This window comes from Adiantum capillus-veneris, chromosome 23 (genome assembly GCF_014529385.1).
Source record: "Adiantum capillus-veneris isolate H3 chromosome 23, ASM1452938v2, whole genome shotgun sequence".
NCBI lineage: Eukaryota > Viridiplantae > Streptophyta > Polypodiopsida > Polypodiales > Pteridaceae > Adiantum > Adiantum capillus-veneris.
Window position 1 is genome coordinate 38,491,316 of NC_140953.1, and position 23,836 is coordinate 38,515,151.

General features: G+C 45.6%; 1 protein-coding gene across 3 annotated transcripts in view; it reads left to right on the top strand.

Moving 5' to 3' along the window:
* The window catches only part of SCY2 (SecY protein transport family protein), a 151,914-nt gene that overhangs the window by 67,572 nt on the left and 60,506 nt on the right, over positions 1-23,836 (top strand). For all 3 annotated transcript variants that reach the window (XM_086496492.1, XM_086496491.1, XM_086496490.1), the window contains 12 exons: positions 2,489-2,526; positions 2,705-3,142; positions 3,283-3,371; positions 3,988-4,067; positions 4,171-4,260; positions 4,358-4,449; positions 4,526-4,609; positions 7,952-8,093; positions 8,304-8,420; positions 8,582-8,702; positions 8,836-8,959; positions 9,067-9,173. In XM_086496492.1, coding sequence (XP_086352618.1) covers positions 2,489-2,526; positions 2,705-3,142; positions 3,283-3,371; positions 3,988-4,067; positions 4,171-4,260; positions 4,358-4,449; positions 4,526-4,609; positions 7,952-8,093; positions 8,304-8,420; positions 8,582-8,702; positions 8,836-8,959; positions 9,067-9,173 — 1,522 coding nt within the window. The remainder of the gene's footprint in view (positions 1-2,488; positions 2,527-2,704; positions 3,143-3,282; positions 3,372-3,987; positions 4,068-4,170; positions 4,261-4,357; positions 4,450-4,525; positions 4,610-7,951; positions 8,094-8,303; positions 8,421-8,581; positions 8,703-8,835; positions 8,960-9,066; positions 9,174-23,836) is intronic.

Sequence of the window (23,836 nt, forward strand, 5' to 3'; positions counted from 1 at the left end):
ACCTCTACATGCTACATCTCTCTCCCATTCAAGCTTATGTGCAGAAGGAAGACATTGGAGGAGGTGCTACCGAAGTGATCTCATGAAGGAGAACGCACGAGGAAGCCGTTGCTGAATTTTTCTTCATCAAGGGACATCACTCTTGCGCATTTGACGTGCTAGAGAGGACAACCGGTTGTGTGACCCATTGGTAGGCCTTTGGGTTGGCGCACAAACGGGTGGAGTTCTCCAAATCTTGTATGTGCTTGTAAGTGCATCACATGCAAACAAGGGGAAACCAACAATGTTGCTTTCCTACTTGTTTGATGGTGATTCCATGCTGGATTTTTTTTAATTTTTATTTTTCAAGAAAAAGATCCTTCCATCAGTTAAGAAAACTGCCCAAAGGGGCTACAACCAGCCTCTGCTAGAGAGGGCTACATCAGAAACATGGGGAGACTCTCCCAATGAAAAGACAAGATAAGTACAATGAGAGCTAAATCACGAAATAGGAGGAAACAACCACAGTAGTGGTCGGTAATGCCATCTAGGCACGCCCTGAACCATGGCGAAGAGGGGCCCTGTGTGCCAAAGTCGCAAGAAAGCCTCGTGGCGCTCCCGCATGCGGTCGGAGCTGCCCTGAAGTCTCTCAAACTGGCCCTTGAGTGTATGGATCAGCTCAAGCCAAATGTCACGAACAATCTTTGCCGATGGGACATGTCGAGCCTTGAAGATGCGAAAGTAGCGGGCTCGCCATATGAACCACAATGTCAGGCCACAAATGAGCTCCAAGCACCACTTGCTATCACCACACCTCTCGTGAGGGATGAGCTTTGTGGCGGGCTGGAGTGTAAGCCGGCCCTCTTGAATCACTATCATGCTGCTGGCGGGAGCCATCTCGAATTGAAGCACTGGTCCTGTGAGTGTAGACCAAGTTGTAGCTCCCCAAGTGTACTGGTTCGGTGTAGAAAGTGTGGGCATCAGCCGAAGAATCCGAAGCCAAACCTGCTGCGCCATGGAGGAGTCCCACAGACAGTGACACTGAGTGTCTAGTGGGTGGCCACAGGCTGCACATGCTGCCGAGAGAACGCTGTGTACCGACCAACTCCCCACTGCAGTAGCTCGATGCGAAACTACCTACTGAAACGTGGTGACTCTCCTCGACCGTCTGTTGTCCCACAAGCGCTCCCAGAACCCTGACAAGAACTCGGCTGTGAGACCCTCCTCTTGCCAGTGAAGTTCTACAGCAGGAAGAGCTGTACTAGATGAAAGGGGTCCCTCCTGATCTACTGAAGAGAAAGGATCCCGCCAAAACCACTCTCCGGGGTCCCATTGCACTCGTACGAGAGGAGGCCTCTCCCAAGCCCAAAGTCGCCAGTGTCCTGACTCGAGATCTACTGGGTCGGGATACATGACATGTCCTCCCACTGATGCCCACACTCGGATCCTCCGGAAACAGCACTCCGCCACATGTGGTGCCCCAACCGAGACTGTGTGGTGACGACCAGCTCTTTGAACCTCAAAGAACGTGCAGAATCCTGTCTCTCAGCAAGCCCTAGCTCCAATGAGGACCTCCAATTGCGTGAAAGCCTCCATCAACCAGGGAGCTGCCGGCTGAAGTTTCGTTTTTCTCTCTATTGGGCGCCCCCAAGTTGGGCCCGTGCTTTCGGGTGGGTAGTGAGTCTGTCTGTCTATTGGGCGCCCCCAAGTTGGGCCTGTGCCTCCAAGTGCTGACTATGTAGACAAGTCAACTTCCTTCAGGCATGTGTCCAATTTGCCCTATTTGGTCCAGTTTCCTAACCCTTCTCAACTTATAAGTTGTCAGTGACTATGCTGTGTGATCCACATTCTCTAGTGACGCACACATACTTCCACACCTATCATAATTCAGTGAAACTTGGCCCGACCAGCCCGTGGCTGACTGACCAAGACTCATCACGGCTGAAGACACTGTGGCCTCGAGTTGTTTCACACTGGCCATGCAATGTCAACTTGCACCTTTTCAAGAGTTCTGGGGGAAAACAAGCAAAAAGAAAATAAAGACAAATATGTAATAAATATTTAGAGAAGGCAACATAAGAAATGCACCTCTTGTTGACATAGAGCCATGTTATTTAACGTTTTTCTGTGACTTATCCTATGGGACAGAACAGACGCTGGGATTCATCTCTCAGAGAATCATGATGTGCAGTCTTGCATATGGTTCCAATTTTTGCATGATAACTCTGGAGTCCACACTTGCACGGCATCTGCACATGCTTGTGTGACAATAATATGAAATACGAACCCCTTTTTTGCAGCTCAAAGAGGGAGGGGGGAGGGGTAATGAAATGTGCTTGTATTTATCTGTGATTTGTATTTGAGATTACTTGTTACCTCTAGGTCCAATGTACTCCTTGAAGTTTTGAATGATTGAAGATTGGGTTCAATTAGCCAGAAAATTCAGTGCATTGTTCAATTTTTATAAGATAAAATGAGCTGTGGGTATTGACAGTCAAAACTGTTGCAGGGAGAATACCAGTGACTTGTTGTTTGGGGGCGTTCAGAGTAATTCTCTTATCTCTCACTTGTCTTTAGCTTCCTTTTATCTTTTTCTTCTTTTATCTCTTACATACTTTGAGCTTACTTCTATAATTATCTTCAGAGTTTTTTATGGTTTCCATATTGTGTCTGTGATAGTTTCTCAGTTTCTCACCATGCTCTCTCTTTCCTGTGATTTATTCAGAAAAGCCACGGCTAGCATGTGAGGCTAAAGGCAAACAGTTGGCAGCTGATTTTAACGGGAGTTGTGTGGATAAACCAGATAACAATGAAGATGACCTCGCAGAGAGGCGTTTATTTAGAGAGCAGTCTTACCAAGAAGGTGATGTTTTGAATTATTCAGAAGCATCTACTTCAAACGAGGACTCGTTGTTGGCAAAGGAAAATTCGATATCGCACTTCGGCAGGAAGCGTTTCAAGAATAGGTTCCTTCTCTTGGCAAAACTGGGTACCACCATCAGAAAAAAGTTGGAGTCCTTCTTCAAAAGCGAAATCCGGCAGCGGGCCCTTGTGACAGTTTTGATGCTTATTGCTGTGCGTGCTGGCCATTTTATACCTCTTCCAGGATATGACAGACGGTTCATGCCTGGAGATTACCTCTCTTATCCTTCTGGTGCTGGAGGTAGCAATCCTCTGCAGGCCCCATTGTCCTTTGAAACATGGAACACTTAGGCTATGCTAGATACAAACATCGTTTTTTGTCAGTAGTTTCTATTGTGATCCTCTAACAAGCTAAGCTAAGGGCCTTATATTTTTGTTCAGAAGGGGTGGCTGACCTTGGCTCAGAGATGAGATTATCTCTTTTCCAGCTTGGTATTGGTCCATACATGGGAGCTTCAATCATCATGCAGGTGTATTATCTGATCTCATACGATCTCTGTAATATCTGTGTATGCTCCATATTTTCAGGTTTAAGGTTTTAGTCTTATTATTGAAAGGAATTCAAGCATATGGTTCAAAATAAAAATATATAAAAAAAGGGTGTTCATGCCTGATTCAATATAGTGGCATTCCTAGATCACATTTTTGATCGACTTCCCTGAAGTAGAAAAGTGACAACGCTATGAAAGATTGTTGAATTCTCCCCTAAACTGAAAAGTGATACACACAAGCCCTCCATATTGAGAACAATAAATTTCTGCCACTAGCCTCAATTTAACCAACAACAATTCTCATCTATGAGGACGACTCGGTAACTTTTGCTAGGCCTTGTTGTAACTTTGATACTTTCAAAATAATGGTGCTTCATGGGCATAAAATCTCAAGAAAAACTGATAAGATCATGGTTATGTAACCCCAAGGAAATCACGGGAAGCAGTTGCAGGTTTAAGTTAAGGGCTGTCTGCTACAAATTTATGGCTGTGTCGTAATTTTGCTACTGTATTTGATGGGCCTAGGCTTCTTTCTCTTTAACTCATTTTTGTTATTGTATTTTTACCTTTCCTTATACCATGGCTGTGGTACTAGGTGCTTTGTTATATTGTGCCCCAACTCATTCGGCTGCGCAAGGAAGGTTCTGAGGGCATAAAAAGGATCAAACAGTATACGTGAGCACCATTCTCAAGGCAGAGATAAAGCCGAACTTACTCTGAACTTGTTCAGCTTAGTGTTGAACTCAAGAGATGGTATTTTTTTGGCTTTATAATGCAGGGAGAGGTTGGCTTTTGCTATAGCAGTTGTCCAAGCATTTATCATCTCCATGCAGTCCATGCCCTACTCCGTTTATACTGCAGAAAGCAGGTTCTTTACTTACTACCTCCTTTTCAGGTTTAGGAAAGTGGGCTCTAGCTTGTATCGTTCCTGTGTCATATTAATTGACTGGGACCTCATTCTGCAGATTAAAATATTTGGTAACATCTGTTTCCCTCATGTCCCTTGGAGCTGTAGTGATCAACTGGATCTGCAACCAAATAACTGAATCAGGGTTTGGTATGTGAAAACTTCCCGTTTATCTACTCAAAGTATGCATTTAAGTATTGACTATTCTCTTGTCTGTTTTTTGCAGGGCAGGGCCCATCACTTTTTATATGTGTCAATATTTTGACAGGTTATGCTGACTCACTTTACAAAGTAATATCGGGCCTTATATGTGAGTTTCTTGATAACTGCTTATTGTGATGTAATCACAATAGAGGCCTGTTTCACAAAATCGTGATATAATTTATTAGTTTTCAAAACCTTGGTGCACTTCTCATGTTTGTGTTGTTGTGATACATAAAAGTGCGTTGTGTTGAGAACATCAAGTGCTCCTAGCCATTCTAGTAGTTGGCGCATAACAAAACCTGCCTCAAAACAAAAATTATAGCTCTCTTCTGTGTAGTACCTTGATGTGCACACATTTGGTCAGAGAGATGGACTATCATTGGAAAGTTATCAAATTTTGGATGCACGTATCCCACAATATAGGATAATCTAATGGGTTGGAATCGTACTTATGTAATCATATTTTAGAGGTAGATATTCCACAGTACGGGATAACTCTTTAAGGGTTGGAATGTCTCATGTAATCATATTTTAGAGATAGATGCTTCACAATATGGGGTAACTCCTAATTGCTCGGAGTCATACTTATTGGGAGCCTGCCATCAATGATAAGGGAGTGATGGTTGATATATGCATTTTTATGGGGCACCGCTCAGTCATACATATGATTGCTGGAGTAATGTGGTTGGTAAAGTTATGTGGATGCTTTGCAAGTAAGGACACCCATGTGGGATCCTGAATGTTTATGCGCCTAAAGATGCGTGGATGTGACGTGACTACTGGAGATGTATAGCATGTGCCTTGCTAATGTGGTAGCATGGATTGTTAAAGTAGACTTCAATAAATTTGAGGATATTAATGTGGCAAAATAGGTAGACAGGTTTCCTTTTCAGGGACATCTGACTGTGAACAGGAGATCACCATGCCTGATCCAAACATATTTTTTCTACCTGCTACTCCTGTTTGGCTAATTATTCCACAACATTCTTCACTCATGAGAGGGGTTTTCCATACCAGGGTGATTGAAACTCCCTCCTTTGAGATTCCCTCCCACATGCTTCCACCATTAGCACGTCTGTGCCATTATGCAATGATAGCCAGGCATCTTCTTTTATGTATTCTACATTTTACCTTTATTTATCCATCTACAGATGTCGGTCCTAAACCCTTCAAAGATGGTGGTTTCACAGTTATTTTGATACCATTTCTGTTATCAAGGATCGTCATCAAGCCTCACAAATTCTTCAGCAATTTGATGTAATTTTCAGTAACGGCAGTTATATGGAAGACTCAAAAGATTGTGTGAGTTGCGGGATTTCTCAAAGGGAATCTCGATAGTAGTGGATTGCATTGATTGCCGAGTGTACGCGCCTAAGTGTTGGCAACCTTTCGAATAACTATCTAACTACATCTTCAAGCTTGCCATACTCTCTACTTGGAATCAACTCATCATGTATCCCATGCAGATAGTGGAAGACTTAAAATTAGAAATTTTCCGATGCATATTAACTAGAGTCAATATTCAAGACTGTACTCTGATGGATCAATGCAAAACATATACACATGGTTTACCTGCATGTCCACTAGCATAATTTCTGTAGATTGAAATTTCTACTATGCAAGTATTTACGGATTGTACGGAAATAGGATATCAGAGGATGGAAGACAAACTCCGTTTGGTCATGGAGAAGGATATTACTAAACTTTCTTATGCGACCACCACCACAAGGAAACCTACAAAAGGATTATCAGGATTTAGAACCTATTCGCAGTTTTGAGACGATTTCCAGATCTTCAATCTCTCTCCACCACAACGAGAGTCTTACGCAAGAATAACCAATGCCATCATTGCTTTCAGAGTGGCCACACTTACCGTGCTTTTGCCGACTCCCTTATTTGGAAATCACATATTGCCTCAAATCGACAACTGGCCAAACGCTCAAAGCCTACTACTGAATCGATTGTCGACATGATTGGGACTCATTCTCACAATGAATTCTGAGAATTATGGAGAGCTTGCAGACAGGTCAAGGGAGATTGATTTTATTTTATTTAGGATCTTGAGAAATTTTCTGTCCAAACATTTTACCGGACAACTTGAATTGGTTATAGCACGCTCAGTAATTCAATCCAAGCAGAACTTGCTATGAGAGATATGACTGCAGTTTTGCCATTGATTGGTTCTTTGCCAGTCAAGGTTAAAGATTGTTCGGGGCCTATTGATGCACACAGTAAGAAATAGATGTCCTTGGGTATGCCATGGTTCTACAAGAATTCTGCAGTCTTGGATTCTTATACAGAGCCGGTTTTCTTGCTCACAGCCATGGGATATAGACAATGCGTTTATCCAGATGCTTCCACTGTGTGTACATCAGTTGACCTCCATCTGCGGGATGCAGTTTTTACCACTCACATTCTGGGGTCACAGCCTTCACCAGCATCACCGCCTTGACAGCTATTTGGACTGAGCTGCTGCATACTCTTTGCAGCCAGTGGGATACTTCAGCAGGCTCTTGCAGGGCAGCTGAGTGGCGTAGATACTATTTCCTTTGGACATAGGCGAGGTCTTCAGTTCTTTTGAGCCTGGATCAGGGACATATCACCTGGCTACTCAGTGATTTATTCTGCACTCTTCCTACACGCCACCTTGATGTATACATAGCTTTCATATTGTACTCCCTGTTTTTACTTCCTCTGGGTGATAGACCGTTGAGCATCCCCAGAGGTCTCTTTCTACACCGTATACAGCTCCTTTTAGCGCCAAAAAGAGAAAAGAAAAAGGTGATTGCTCTATCATAGAACGGAAAGAAAATTAGTGTGGATATCAAGTCGATAGTTTCACCACATTTATTTGTAGGATGTTTTTCAACACAAACCTAGCTTGCTAGATGTGAGGAGAGATTTCAACCACTGATATGTAAGTTGGATATTCTAAAATGATACTCATCAAGTGCTTGTGCCATTGATGAAGACATAAAATCATCCTTGAAGTTGTCCATGTGTGAACTTTTGGGAGATATTTTATTTGCTCTTGCTTGAATGAGCAAGATAGTAGAAGTTAGGTGTGATGCGATCCCAACTAAACTTACCTTCCTTTTCGGTATCTTTCTTGAGGGCTAATTGATACATGAAAGTTATTTGTGTATATGCCGTTCCTTGAGGAGTCCATGTCCCCTATTCAAAGTATATAATCTTTTAATTTTTGCTAAAGAGTCTGAAAAATTAAAAACCATTTTGTTAGTACAGAGGAATCTGCCTCCTACAAGCTATCGGTTTATGATGAATGCATTTGTGATTCTCCAATAATACTGTCTATGAATCTTAGTTCCCTGACAGAGTGGTGCTGATTTGAGATTACGAGTTGTCTATTCAGATACAGTTATTCTTGTAAGGAGTTTGGAGTGCTTCAAGTTAGTTCATGAAAGTAAGCACTCTGTTGTATTGGCAGATGGTGGAGGGAACTGGGGACCGAATGTGTTTGCCTTGTTCGGATTTTCCCTGTGTTTCACAGTGTGTGCAGTGCTGACATCTGCTGGCCAACGCAGAGTAAAGCTTCAGTACTACCATTTTGGGCTAGCTCCTACAGCAGGGTAAGTGTCTGTTTTGGATTACCTGTGCATTTTTATGATATGGATTATTTTACCTGTAAAGAATGAGTCGATCTCTTATTGTACATTACGGACAAAAACTTATTTCCTTGAGTGGCACAGATTATATTGTAAAAGATCGTCGTCTAAAATTCTCTGAAGCACCATAAATTGGAATGTTACTTACCCAATTCTTCTGTCCTTTTACTCCAGTGCAGGCAGACTAACTACTGAAGTGGAACCATATATACCTTTTATCATTAATCCAACAGGCATGCAACCTCTACTTGCGACAACAATACTCATGTCCCTTCCTGGTTTCTTTGCAAGGTGAGAGGAACAAATTGGTATGCTTTGTTGTCAGTGAGCCATTGAAAATCTCAGGTTTTGTGCAGTTATTTGCGAAGTTGTGTTGCTTTAATATCTAGAAGTGCATGTTAAGCATCATGCTCTTTCGTGTTTTCCAACCGTAATGTTATGATGTTGGACAGGATCTATAACAATAAGTTCTGGATAAGCCTGAAGGATGCGGTTACACCAGGGTCATCCAACCCTTTATCTTACTATTTAATCACTGTCTCCTTCATCTTTTTGTTCAACATACTTGACCTGGTAATTGCTGCTGCAGTTTTCAATAATGAAGTTGTCATCAACATGCTGTGTTTCTTTTAAGAGGCTTGGTTTAGAAAGGGCTAATCTCAGTAAGCATGGTTGTACTGGCTAACTAGTGTTCTGATCATTCTAGGGAAATATTCCAGTAGAGGTCAACCAATATCTGATGAAAATCGGGGCAAGGATACCCGGGGTTAAACCTGGACAGCAAACTATCGAGTATTTGACAAAAGTGCAAGCCTCAACAAGGTTTTGGGGTATGTGGCTTCTTTGTACTTGAAATGGATTGGCTAATTGCTTTTCAAATAGATACTTCTTTTTTCTTAACAAGATTATATTCACTTAAATTCTTCTGTTACTGTAGGAGGTTTTTGGTTGAGTCTTCTTGTCATTGCTTCTACCCTTGTCGACAATCAGTTTCGCCATCTTCATCATGGAGATTCTATCGGGTTTACCTCAATGCTTATTATTGTAAGTGCCTGAACTAGTCTAATTTAGGCTAAGCGTTAATTTAGCCCCGAGACATCGTGTTTGATGGCAAAAAGTTTCATGTTTGGCCAAAGGGTAAATGAAACGGGAGCCCAAAATGCCTGTAAAAATTGAAGCCCTAAAATCCAATAAAGAAATATCAAATATATCACCATCATTCAGCAAGCACAATTTTAAAATGGCTAAAAAGTCAGAGCACTGTGGTGTGGTGTTGAACACCATAACCTTGGTTTTCCCCAGATTGACCGACAATTCACTATCACGAGCAAATGTATGCAGAGCATCCAAATGACGCTGCATCCCCTCTGGGGAGTCTGAAATCAACACAATATCATCAACATATAGTAACAGCAGAATCCATGTCCCTGCTAGCTGAGCCCCCCTGTCCCCTTGCCGCTATACATAGTCTGGAAGCTCATCCACATATATCCAAAAAAGAGTCGGGGATAGGGGGCATCCCTGCTTTACTCGAATAGTGGAGTGGACCATGTCAGACATTCCCTCAATGGTGCGTACCCGCCCCGTTACTGTCCTGTATAGAGGCAGAATACCCCATATCAGCTTTGTAGGCACACCCATGTCCTGTAGTCTGTGTATAAGTCTGGCTCTCGACATTTTGTCAAAAGCTTTGCGGAAATCCAGAAAGCTACAATAGATTCTCTTGCCATGGTGTCTACCCTCCTCAATAATAGCTCTAAGTGTCAAAATCTGGTCAAGAGTGGAGAAACCTCTCTTGAAACCTGCTTGCCCTGGTGCTCTTATTCCCTCTCGCTCTGCCCATCTACTCAGCTCCTGCTCAAGAACGGATGCATACAACCTAGCTAATGTGTGGCCAACCATGATGGTGCGATAATTCACGGGAATCATGGGATTTCCTGACTTGAAAATAGGCACATTCGTAGACATACTCCAAGTCTCCAGGAAGCCTTCATACATGGCTCGATTAAACATCATAGTTAGGAGCTCTGTAAGCATATCCCTGGCATGGATGTAGTGCTCTTGTACCAGACCATCATGATCCTCTGGTCTCCTTGTCTTCATCCTGTCAATGGCTTTCCTTACTCTCTCTGCAGTAAAGAAAGAACATGTCTCTGGGCATGTTTCTAGTGGGTCTGGCAAAGGTGGTGAGGTCATCTCCAAGAAAGATGCCCGTCTTCTTTAGAGTCGCTCTCTTCTTCAAGAAGTCTTTCTTTGCTTCCATGGAGGGGAAGCGGAGAATGAGTGCCCTTTCCTTCGAGGTTTCTCCGTTGCTCCCACTTTTCTTAGTGCCCATTCTCCAGGCCCTCGTATGCGTCTGCTCATTGACCCCCACCAGAGTCATGAATTCTTTCACCTCTTTATCTATATTATCCTGGTCTCTAAGGCCACATATCCTTACGTGTAAGGCCCGCACACGTCTCCTTTGCTCCTCTTCTAGTGTCAAGTTGATGATGGTTGGTGTGGGGTTGGGAGTTATTTCCTTGCCCTTCCCTTTCTTGACAATCTCGATCCATTTTTCGGCCTTTTCTTCTTTTTGCTGGGTCTTTGTGATGACATCTACCCACGAGGCCGCCATTTCTTTTTGTTGCTCCCCACCTTCTTTGAAGGTCCGTACTTGTTACCTAATCGTGTTAAGCTCTTCAATGACAGAGGGTTGAAGTTCTCCCTCTTCGAGGACACTCTGCGATCGCACCTCTGCAAGCTCTTTCTTGAGTAGTGCGATTTCCTCATCTTGGGCCTTCACGTGATCTTCGAGTGTACGTATCGTGCTTTCCTGTACTGCCACGCGTGCGTCGAGTCCGTTAATAGTACCTAAGGGGTGGCGGTTGATCTTGCTGATGGACTCGCTCAGTTCTTCTTTGCATTTTTGGATGGCATCCTCCACTGGGTCATCCTTGCTATTCGGCTTTCTTAGGATTGAAAGGTCGTGACAGGGAATGGAAAGGGAAAGGAAGGGAAAGACGGTACTGGAGTTTTTTTTTTGTTTTCTGTCTCTCTCTCTCTCTCTATGCGGGCAGACCTATTCTCTCTCTAGCTCTCGGATTTCTTCTCTCTATGCATTCTCTCTCTACGCCTCAAATCCATCCACTCTCTCTCTACGCCTAAACTTCCTTCTCTCTCTACGCTAGAAAAAGATCCACTCTCTCTCTACGCTACAACTTCCTCCTCTCTACGCTAGTGCAAAAAGGTCCCCACTCTCTCGACGGCGGGGGGGGGGGGGGGGGGGAAAGGTTAGGGTTGAAAGAAAATGAGGCACGGGGACAGGAGCAGAGAGCTCGCAAGGACGGGTGCAGAGCAGCTGCGAGCAAGGGTGGTGGGAGCCCGCGCCAGCAGGCTGGCAGTGCGTGAGCCGGGGGGGCGGTGCAGAGCCCGCGCGAGGCAAGCGGGGGGCGGGGTGCACAGCGGTGCGCGAGCAAGGGCGGATGCAAAGCAGCGCGAGCAAGGGGGGGGAGGACAGCGAGAGCAGGGGGGGGGGACAGCGGGAGCAACAAGACAGAGAGGCAGAGCAGCACGAGCAAGGGGGGGACGACAGCGGGAGCAGGGGGGGACAACGAGAGAGAGAGAGAGAGAGAGAGAGAGAGAGAGAGAGAGAGAGAGAGAGAGAGAGAGAGAGAGAGAGAGAGAGAGAGAGAGAGAGAGAGAGAGAGAGAGAGAGAGAGATGAAATGAAATGTTATATTAACGTCTTCAAAAGGCCATAGTGACCTATAAGACCAAAAAGGTACAAGGTGGTGGATCTGATACAAAGTCAGAGTAACAAAATAACCTAACAACAATACAAAACAAAGATATATAAACTAAGCGAGAATGGGCGGCTATTTGGGATAGTTGAATCACAAAAGATCTAGCATCGGTCGTTGGCGAATCTCATCAATTTCCTCCATGGTTAGTAGTCTGACAGGGCGTCGTGCATGCCTGGGCAGCGTGCTCTAATCTTTTGACGTAGCCTCCGTCGATGCTTTGTAGTCCTTCGCAGTCGTGGGCGTGGATTTCCCCAGTTCAATCGCTCCGTCGATCAGTGTGCCTCTGGCGTGAGACGAGGGGGAGCTCTGCTGTGGGAGTGGCTCTTGCGGCTGTCCCGTGTCTGCTCTGAAGAAGTCTGTAATCCGTCTTAGGGACTGGTTGGCCTCGCCATTCATCAGGCTCTCTCTGTGTCTGCGCAGCTCGAGCAAGAACAAACCCAGGTATCTTTGATCTTCGTATCCCATTACTCTTGAGAGTGGTCCAAAACCCTCTCTGAAAAAGCAATGGAAGCAGCCTCGTATCTCGTAGTAGACGGGGCAGCGGCATGTATAATGCTGCTCTGTCTCAGGTTCCATGTCACACAAGGGGCATGTCCTGGCCTCTGCTGGTACTCCGCTGTATCTCCCAGTTTCAATCCGCAGTTGGTGAGACGATGTGCGTAACTGGCCAATAGCACATCGTATCCCATGAGACAGGTGGGTATCCATGTATCTGGGTCTCATCAGAAAACCATCTTCCGTAAGCTGGAGAAGGTGGTCTCTGTAGAAAGCCATCTTCGTGCCCAGTTCTTGTGCTGGTTGTATCCATGTCCTCCTGGTGTCTAGCTGGGTCAGGTCTTGGCGGATGAGCTTGGTGATCTCCGACTGTGTAAGAATGAGAGATGGTGCATCCAATGAGTACTGGAATGGTGGCAGCCTGTCTATGCTGAACCCATGCGCCTGAGAGAGAGAGAGAGAGAGACAGAGAGAGAGAGAGAGAGAGAGAGAGAGAGAGAGAGAGAGAGAGAGAGAGATGAAATGAAATGTTTTATTAACGTCTTCAAAAGGCCAAAGTGACCTATGAGACCAGAAAGTTACAATGTGGTGGATCTGATACAAAGTCAGAGTAACAAACTAACTAACAACCTAAGAAAACAAAACAAAAAATACTATGGGATCCTAGAGTGGTTGATGTGAACTAAGCAAAAGGGGCAGCTTGCCGGGATAGCTAAATCACAGGAGATGTAGCATCGGGCGCTTGCAGATCTCATCAATCTCCTCCATGGTCAGGAGTCTGATCGGGCGTCGTGCATGCCTGGCCAGAGTGCACCGAATCTTCTGATGAAGCCTCCGTCGATGCTGTGTAGTCCTCCGCAGTCGTGGGCGCCTGGATTTTCCCAGCTCACTCGCTCGGTCGATTAGTGTGCCTCTGGTGTGAGACGAAAGTGAGCTCTGTTGTGGTAGTAGCTCCTGCGGCTGTCTAGTGTTTGCTCTAAAGAAATCTGTGATCAGTCTCTGAGACTAGCTAGCCTCTCCACTCATTAGGCTATCTCTGTGTGTGCGCAGCTCGAGCAAGAACAAACCCAAGCATCTCTGATCCTCATATCCCATGACTCTGGAGAGTGGTCCAAAACCATCTCTGAACAAGCAATGGAAGCGGCCTCGTATCTCGTAGTAGACGGGGCAGCGGCATGTGTAGTGGAACTCTGTTACAGGCTCCATGTCACAGAAGGGGCAAGTCCTGGCCTCTGCTGGTGCTTCGCTGTATCTGCCAGCCTCAATCCGCAGTTGGTGAGAAGATGTGTGTAACTGGTCAATAGCACATCTTATCCCATGAGACAAGTGGGTGTCCATGTATCTCGGTCTCGTCACAAAACCATCCTCCGTAAGCTGGAGAAGATGCTCTTTGTAGAAAGCCATCTTCGTGCCCAGCTCCTGCTCCGGCTGTATCCATGTCCTCCTGGTGTCTAGCTGGGTGAGGTCTTGACGGATGAGCCTGGTGATCTCGGACTGTGTAAGAGTGAGAGATGGTGCATCTAATGAGTACTAGGAGGGTGGCAACATATCTATGCTGAACCCATGCGCCTGAAACCATGATGTCATCTCCCCATACCTACATGCTTTATCTCCCTGCATGGCTAACTGTCGAGAGGACTCAAGTGCAATGCGAACATATTTGTCTCTAGGAAGTTCCCACATGCTGTGTATGGGGGAGACTGATCTGGTGAGCGCCTCAACCACTAATGGGGGGGCCGCTAGCTCTGCTCGGATAATGGCATGTGGTACTGATGCCTTGGCTCTAATGAGCCGCGAGATCATAGAGATCAGAGGTTTCTCCATGCTCCCCCATCCATCAGTGTGACCCAACCCCCCGTGATGAAGGTCCCCATATCTCAGCTCCATAGAGCAATGCAGAAGCCACCAAGGTGTCAAAGAGCCAGAGCTTCATCCTAGGCTCCTGAAACTGAACCTGTGAACACATCCTCTCCAATTTTCTCAGTGCTGCACGGGCTCTAGTCAATCTGGTCTCTGCTGCTCTCCTGAGTGTGTGTGTGTGTGTGTGTGAGAGAGAGAGAGAGAGAGAGAGAGAGAGAGAGAGAGAGAGAGAGAGAGAGATGAAATGAAATGAAATGTTATATTAACGTCTTCAAAAGGCCATAATGACCTATGAGACCCGAAAGTTACAAAGTGGTGGATCTGATACAAAGTCAGAGTAACAAAATAACCTAACAATAGTACAAAACAAAGATATATACTATGGGGTCCTAAGTTGGTCGATGTGAGTCGAGCAAAAACTAAGCAGAAAAATGGGCGGCTTGTCGGGATAGCTGAATCACAAGAGATCTAGCATCGGTCGTTGGCGAATCTCATCAATTTCCTCCATGGTTAGTAGTCTGACCGGGCGTCGTGCATGCCTGGCCAGCGTGCTCCGAATTTTCTGTCGTAGCCTTCGTCGATGTTGTGTAATTCTTCGCAGTCGCGAGTGCGTGGATTGCCCCAGTTCAATCGCTCGGTCAATCAGTGTGCCTCTGGTGTGAGACGAGGGGGAGCTTTGCACAGAGAGAGAGAGAGAGAGAGAGAGAGAGAGAGAGAGAGAGAGAGAGAGAGAGAGAGAGAGAGAGAGAGAGAGAGAGAGAGAGAGAGAGAGAGAGAGAGAGAGAGAGAGAGAGAGAGAGAGAGAGAGAGAGAGAGAGAGAGAGAGAGAGAGAGAGAGAGAGAGAGAGAGAGAGAGAGAGAGAGAGAGAGAGAGAGAGAGAGAGAGAGAGAGAGAGAGAGAGAGAGAGAGATGAAACGAAATTTTATATTAAACGGCTTCAAAAGGTCAAAACGACCTATGCGACCAAACTGATGCAATCTTGGTAGATCTAATCCAATGTCTGGGTACAAAAAAATGAAATGAAGTAAAGCGAAAGACTAAAATCATCATCGTGATCAGTGCCGAGGATACACGACATCGGGCATTAATGGAGAAAGTACTGAAAAGCGTCGTCTATGTCCGCCTCTGTAAATAGTCGTTCTTAGTCGTACTGGGCGTCTGCCATGTCGTGCTAGAATAGTCCTGATCCTTTGATGGAGCGGCCGTCGATGCCATGGTCGCCCTCGTAGACGTGGACGTCTAGCTCTCTTGAGCTCAATGGCTCTGTCAACTAATATACCTCTGGTGTAAGTCGGTTCTGAAGTCGACTGTGAAGTATGCTCATCTGGCTGCAGAGTCCTTGCTCTAAAGAGTCAGTAATCTCCCTCTGTGAATGTTTCCCATTGTGTGATCTCCTCAAGAGACTCTCCCGGTGTCTGCGCAGCTCTAGAAAGAACAACCCGAGGGATCTCTGATCCTGATATCTCATGACTCTAGCCAATGGTCCAAAGCCCTCTCTGAATGGATAATGAAAGCGGTTTCATATCTTATAGTATACTGGAAAATGACAATTGTGATGTTTGTCTCTGACTCTATATGACACAACTGGCATATCCTGGCCTTTGCAGGTATTCTCTTAAATCTGCCAAACTCAATCTCTAGGATGCGATGATGGGCGTATCTGACCAATACCACATCGTATGCCATAGGATAAATGAGTCTCTATATAGGACGGTCTGATCACATATCCGTCTTCTGCTAGTTGGAGAAGATGCTCTTTATAGAAAGCCATCTTCGTGACCAATTCTTGTGTCGGCTGTATCCACGTGCTCTTGGTATCTAGTTGAATCAAATGTTGACGTATGAGTCTAGTGGTCTTTGTGCGTGTGAGAGAGGGCAGCTAGCTTGGCTCGAATAATGTCATGTCATGTCATGTGGCCCGAATCATTGGAGAGATCATAGAGAATAGAGGCCTCTCCAATGCCCATACATCTCTTACTATCAGTGCTACCAGATCTGCCATGGTGGTCCACCAAGGGCCCCCAAATCTGAACCCCATAAAGCATAGCTAAAGCCACAAGAGTGTCAAAAGGCCATAGCTTTGTTTGAGGTTCCTGAAACTGAACTTGCGAACAATCTTCTCCAGTCCTCCCCAAGGTGCATAAGCTCTCGTCAATCTAGTTTCTACTGCTCTCCTGAATGAAAACACCGGTCCACCAAAGACTACCCCAAGATAGATATATGCAGGACCTATATACTCCACCGTCTCCTCGCATATGTAAAATTGGGTGGTGACCTCCGACCCACTGTGGTGTGGTGTCAAACACCATAACCTTGGTTTTCCCCGGGTTAACAGACAATCCACTATCTTGGGCAAATGTGTACAAAGCATCGAAATGGCGTTGCATCCCCTCCGGGAGTCAAAAAACAACACAATATCATGAGCATATAACAATAGTGGGATTCATGTCCCTGCCAACTGTGCTCCTCTAGCACATCCCTCTCAACGCAGAGTTAGCAACATCATCCACATACATGCAAAATAGTGTAGGAGATAGCGCGCAGCCTTGGTTCACCCCAAAAGAAGAGTGAACCAAATTAGAAATCCCCTCTGGAGTGTGTACATGCCCCACTACTGACTTGTATAGAGCCATAATTCCCCAAATCAACTCTTTGGGTACCCGCATCTTCTGCAGTCTTCGCATCAATCTAGCTTTGGTCATTGTATCGAAGGCTTTGCGGAAATCCACAAAGCAACAATAGCGCCGTGGCCCGTCTCCCACATGATCTCCCCTCCTCAATAATGGCTCTGAGTGTCAGAATATGATCAAGAGTAGAGAAACCTCTCCTGAAACCCGCCTGTCCTGCTGCCTGTACACCCTCTCTCTCTCTCTCTCTGCCCATCTACTATACTGCTGCTCAAGGATGGATGCGTACAATCGTGCCAATGTGTGCCCAATCATAATAGTGGGGTCCATAGGATCCCCTGACTTGAAGATAGGTACGGTAGTGGACAAACTCCAGGTATCAGGTAGGCCCTTGCACATGGCATGATTGAACATCGCTGCTAGAAGCTCTGCAAGCAAATCTCTGGCTTGTATAAAATGCTTTGCTACCAGGCCATCGTGATCATATGCGCTCTTGGTCTTCATCCTGTCAATGGATTTCTTTACCATCTCGGCGGTAAAGAAAGAACATGTGTGTGGGCATGGCTCTGGCGGATCTGGAAGAGGTGGCTGTCCCGAGGTTGTGAAGAGGGGTGATGCATACTGACCCCATACCTCCGTAGAAGTGATGACTGGTGGGGGAGTGTGCTCATGGAAGAGTCGCCATGCCTCGCCGGAATATTGGCTCAAAAACAACTGATATAAATCTTGTTCTAGTCGAGCTAGAAACGCCCTCTTCTTCCATCGTACCAAACGCTGAGAAGCAATCCGTGACTACGTGTGAGTAATGACTCCAAGAAGTACCTCCCTCTGAAGTCGAGCTCTGGTCTCTTTGCAACCCTCATCATACTAGCTATTTTGTCCTAGAACGTCGTCGCTGCCCAGACTCATTGTGTGGGTATGCCTTTGCTGTTGCATCTTGTACTGTCTCAGTTAATATATAAGTGAGCTCCCCTAGAGAGCCCCGGATCCTCTGTGCGTAAGCGTCTGTAGATATTATTTATGTAGACAGAATTAGTCTTCGAAGTAAAAGTGTATCGGGTATGCGTAGATCTCTGTGCTAGTCGAGCTGTGCTGTACTGGAATGAGACGGTAAACGTGAGGAGATCATGATCTACTGTTACCCCAATAGGCCTGGGCTCGACTGTAAAGTCCTGTATAGAGGGTATGAAACTGGGCTGAGCCAATACATAATCCACTGTGCTAGCCCCATGTCTATGAGGAAAACAAGTGAACCCACTCGACGGTGGAAATCTCTCGAGGCCATTCAAGATGGCCAGTCCATGTGTAGTCCCCAAATCTGTAAGATATCCCCCATATCTAGTGTGCTCTTCATCTTGCGAACACGTGGCCAATCCCATATCACTGACATCCAATTCTCTCAACATTTCCTCTGAGGTGTCGTAGAAAGTTGTTTGAGACTGACCCGTCCTGGCATTAAAGGTTCTTAGAAGAATGACATCTCCATCCCTAGAGAACTCCCATATGTCCTCATCTAATATCATGTAGGGCGGCTGCCCCTTGGGCGATGCATAATGAGATGTGATGGGGGCAAAGTAGCATAATGCGATATAGAGTGGCCTCCCTGTCTCTGCTCTCACTCTGACCCACATATATCTTGCTTGCTCATCTCTTCGAACAATACGAATGAGGGGAGCTTCCTCCTCCTTGAATAGGACTGCCACACCTCCTAACGCCCGTCCTCTATGTGTTGATGTCATATCCTGCCTACAGGTAGTCTCCCAATGGTATCCCGTCACTCTAGGTAATGTGCCGCCAGGAGTTTGATGCGTTTTTGAGTAAAAATAATGTCTCTTCCATTAAAGCTATCCTCAAATGCACCTACAAGTAACTTATATTGATGCATTACAATTCCATGCTGCCATTTTAAGGCTGGTCGCATAGGTCTCGCACGGTCATGCGGTGCGCTTTTCCAACACCACTACTCTCCCTCCCTATGGAAAGTAATTCTCTCTTTCTCCCTTTCCGCCTTGATCTCCGGCATCAGCTCTTGCATGTGTGCTACCTGTGTTAGAGTGAGGTCATCACCCAAAAATATCCCAGCTTGCTTGAGTGTTGGTCTGTTCTTCAGGAATTCCTTCCTAGCTTCTAGCATAGGGGAACATATAATGAGTGCTCTTTCCTTGGGCCTTTCTTTTTGATCACTTCCGTTCTTGCCAAACTCTCCAAGCACCTGTATGTGTGGGTTCAAAAATACCCATGCGCTTCAAGAAGCTCTTGCACTTCTTGTTCTATTTTTCTAGTGTCGTTGAGACCCGTAACATCCACATGAAGGGCTCTAGTCAATTCTCTTTTGCTCCTCCTCAATTGTCAGATTGATGATAGTGGATGTCATTGACTCGTTGTGGCTTCAAGCATGTTATCTTTTCCTTTCTTTGCGTCCTCGATCCAGTTTTCAGGTTTATCAACCTTCTCTTGTGTTTTGAATAGGGGAGCCTTCTGCTCTTCCTCTTCACGTAGAGTTTTCACCTGCTCCTTAATGCCTTCAAGCTCCTTTATCATTGAGGGTTGATTTTCTCCCTCCTTTGTGGGGGTATTTTTGCAAGCTGCGAGGTCTCCCTTAAGTGCTTCAATGAATGCATCATTTTCATTCATGCGTTCCTCCAGTTTTGATTTCCAGGACTCAAACGCAGCAAGTGCATCCTCTAGTCTTTTTTGCATCACGCATTCCATTACATTCACTTCTGCCTTCACAATCGTCTGCATTTCGGCCTTCAATGATGTGCAGAACCCAATATCTCCAATCCTCTGTGGAAGGCACGGGGGCCTAGGAGGTAATGGAAGGGGGGGGGGGGGGGAAGGGTACTGTGAAGGCCAAGACCTGTAATCCTCACCTCTGTAGCTGGGAAAACGCAGCCGAAACCTAAAAACTCAGCAAGAGTGTGGAAACTCAAGCTTATTACAAGAGGTTAATGCCCGACGAGGAAAACTCGAGCAATGAGGGGTAGGAGATGGAGAGCAAACTCTGCCGGATGAATCGAGGGACCTCCTGATTGCTGAAAACGCAAGCTCCGTATGCTGAGGGCATTGAAGAGAAAACACTTGAGTTAACTCTGGCCAGATGGGAAAAAACGGTGGAGTTAATTCCCCACAAACGTAGGTGAGCAAAAAACGTTGGAGTTAAGTGTTGAATCTAGAAGTACTACTAGCTGGAACTGTGTGGGGTATGTGTGCCATTGATACAATGGGTGCCCATTACAAGATGGTGATATAATGGGTGATGAATCCATCCTCATCTGGACTCTTGATGTCGAGATATGATGGCTCAAATCCTTTGTTGTAGTCTCTGTTGATGTTGTGAAGCTCCTGTCCTCAGTCATGGGTGTCTCGATCTCCCTAGCTCCAATGCTCATTCAATGAGAGTATCATGGGTGTGTGTATGAGCTGAGCATTGCAGTGGTGGCTGCTCCTCTATCTGTTCATTGTTTGGTGTGAAGAAATCAGTAATTTGTCTGTGGGATTGTGACGACGTTAGTGGGGATGTCGTGGTATTTAGTCAATACTATGCATGATGGAGCTGATGGTTATATCGTCTTGTGGGTGACTACCATGGGTCTATACCTTGCACTTTCCTTCAAGGGTGAATCTGGGCTTATCCTGGATTTATCTAGGTATATTGTCTCTCTTTAGATCTCTTCATTAAACTATCTCTGCGTTTGTGTAACTCAAGTAGATACAGTCCAAGACATCTCTGGTCTTGATATAGCCCATGACTTTTGAGAAGGGTTCGAATCCCTCTCTAAATAGACAGTGGAAGCGACCCCGTATCTCATAAACACTGTGCACTGACATATATTATACATTTTTATGTTTGGCTCTGTATGGCATAGGTAGCATACCTTGCTAGCTGCTGATATCCCTCTAAATCTATCAGTCTCAATCTCAGGCTGCTGTGAACATGTCCATATCTGACCAATGGCACACCGTAGCCCATGAGACATATGTGTATCCATATAGTTGGGTTGAATCAAAACCCATCCCTTATGAGTTGGAGAAGATACTCTCTATAGAAACCCATCTTCGTTTCCAACTCCTGTGTCGGCTCTATCAATGTCCTCTTGGTGTTCAATTGCTCAGGTCCTGGCGAATAATGAGTCTAGTAATCTCCACCTGTGTAAGAGACAATGATGGTGCATGAGTCTAGTAATCTCCACCTGTGTAATAGACAATGATGGTGCATCAAGGGAGTATTGGAAGGGAGGCAAGCTGTCCATGCTGAAGCCATGTATCTGGAACCATGAAGACATTTGTGCATATCGGCATGATGGGTCCCCCTGTAAAGAAGATTGTCTGGAGGACTCAAGGGCCAAATTGGCATATCCGTCTCTAGTAGTATCCCATAAGCTGTGCATAAAGGAGGCTGATCTGATAAGCGCCGCTATCTCCATTTGGGGGGGGGGGGCGCTGCTATCTCCGCTGTAATGATCTTGTGTGGCACGAAGGCCTTGGCTCTTATCTGCCGAGAGATCATAGATACCAAGGGCCTCTCCATACCTATCCACCCATCTTGACCTAGAGAGGGTCCCCAAACTTGAACCCCATAGAGCATAGCTGAAGCTACCAAGGTATCAAAGAGCTAGAGCTTTGTTCGGGGTTCCTAGAACTGAAGTTGCGAACACAACCTCTCCAATCCTCCCAAGGCCACATACACTCTGGTCAGTCTAGTCTCTATTGCTCTCTTCAAAGAAAACCTTGGCCAGGTGAAGACTACCCCAAGATAAGTGTATGCATCTATGTACTCCACAGTCTCTTGACCAGAAGTGGATGTAGGTGCTGATGTCCTGAGCTACTCCGGTGTGGGGCTGCCATCCTCTTTCCACTTAGCTTGCCAGGGCACTCTTTATTCTCTTTAGGAGAGGTTTTTTACCCTAGCTTTCAATTTTCTATAGTTTGCCATGTGCCTAGTTGTATCCACTTTTTAGAGTTTCGAGATTGTCGTATTTGGGCCTGCTTTCTAATACAGTGATGTACTTGCTCTCGGAATCGGCATCATTTGGGTGTTTTGAGGGATTTTTCAAGTAATAGAAATCAGCCCCCTCTCTCTCTCTCTCTCTCTCTCACACACACACACACACACACACACACACACACACACACACACACACACACACACACACACACACACTTGATTCAATTTGATTTAACTATCTGTGGGAAACCTCAAAGAGAGGAAAACCCACCAAAAAGATGTACAAGGAAAGGAACACAATAGTGTTCGGCGGTATAAAATATCTAAAAGCATTCATAAGAAAGCTGATGTATCTCTGCTGTGATATCACCAACTTCCAAGGCAAACCGCAAAGACTGTTGAAGGGAAATGTTGAAGAAAGGTAGTGGATCTGTATGAATGCGATGGAACATATAGCCATTACGCTATCTCCATAGGCTCTAGTATGCCCAAAACCTGATCCACATGAAGAAGGCTGCAAAGCATTGCAACGCCGGCGAGAAGATACCAAAAATCCAGAACCGCTTATGGAAGACCGTCGTGGGAAAACGTAGCCGCATACACGCAGAAACCCGACGAAGGAATTCTCGAGTGAGACAGCAATCCCACAAGAGGTGACAGTCATCCTCCTCGGCAGATAAGCAACGGACACATGATGAAGAGCGGATACGGCGCATCCTAAGAAAGGTACCCACTGGGAGCACACCAAGTAAACACCGCCAAAGAAACAAACGCTCTTTCAACGGCAAACGACTTTCCCATATTGCAGATATAACCCTGCGCCACCAAATATCTGATTTATGCAAGTGCCAAATAGCGTTGCAATGATCAGCAATCCATGGACGAGGCAGAAGAAAAGCATATGCTCGGCCAACAGAAATATCTTGAAATGGCATTTCCCCAAGCCTCCAGTCAGACATGCGATCACCATCAGGCAAAGGTGAAACCGGCAAGAAAGCTGTCAACATTAGCTGTAATTCTCTCCAAAACTGGCGATAGTGCATGGCCAATCCAAAGCGGCGAGCGGCAAATGGAAACTCGAAAGTGAAACCATCTGCATCCACCACATCCTCAACCACTCGAATGCCACGGCAGGAGAGGAAATACGCCTGGCGAGGCGAGCGGTCGACCAAAGTAAGAGAAAAAGCCCGACTCCAATGAAGGCTCTCCGCACGAAGCGAGTTTCCTTCCCTTCGAGCATTCCATGAAAGATGAATCGTAACCTGTTTCCATGCAGATTGCAAGGTGGAAGAAAGTGGGCATCCAGGAATACGACCATCCATCTTACCAAATACTGCCTCCCACATGGATGATTGCCAGTGACCAAATGAGGATGTAACCACATGCTGACTCAAGTGTGCAAATATGAGAGTCCAAAGCTGAGATTGTTGCACAAGTGTAGGCAAAAGCATAGCCTTCCTAGCAATGACATGCCTACGCAGGTCCAAAATATTCAAACCACCAAAGCGCTTTGGTGTACAAAGTTTTGCCATCGATATCAAGCGCAAACCTTTTTTGTGAGCACGCGTTCGCCACAAATGAGACAAAATGGCCGACATGAGAGAGTCAAGACAATGATGGGACCAATGCAACAATGGCAAGAAGAACTGAACATATGCCACCAGGATACTCTGAACAATTCATAGGCGAACATGTAGCGGCCAGGTAGAAAGCTTCCAGTAATGCAGTTTAACATTCAGGCGACTCATAACCCAATCCACTTTCTGCGTGTGAGTAACATTCCATCCAATTGGATAACCCAAATGCCTAGTGATTACATTTGGAAGAACAATCTCTCTTGGCCACAACAGAGCATGCCAATCACAAGAACGAAGCGGCAGAAGCTTTGATTTACGGAAATTGACTTTAAGACCAGCCGCAAGCGCAAACAATTCCAAAGCGTTCATAATCTCTTAAACATCGTTTTGCTGATTGCGGGGCATAAATAGCGAG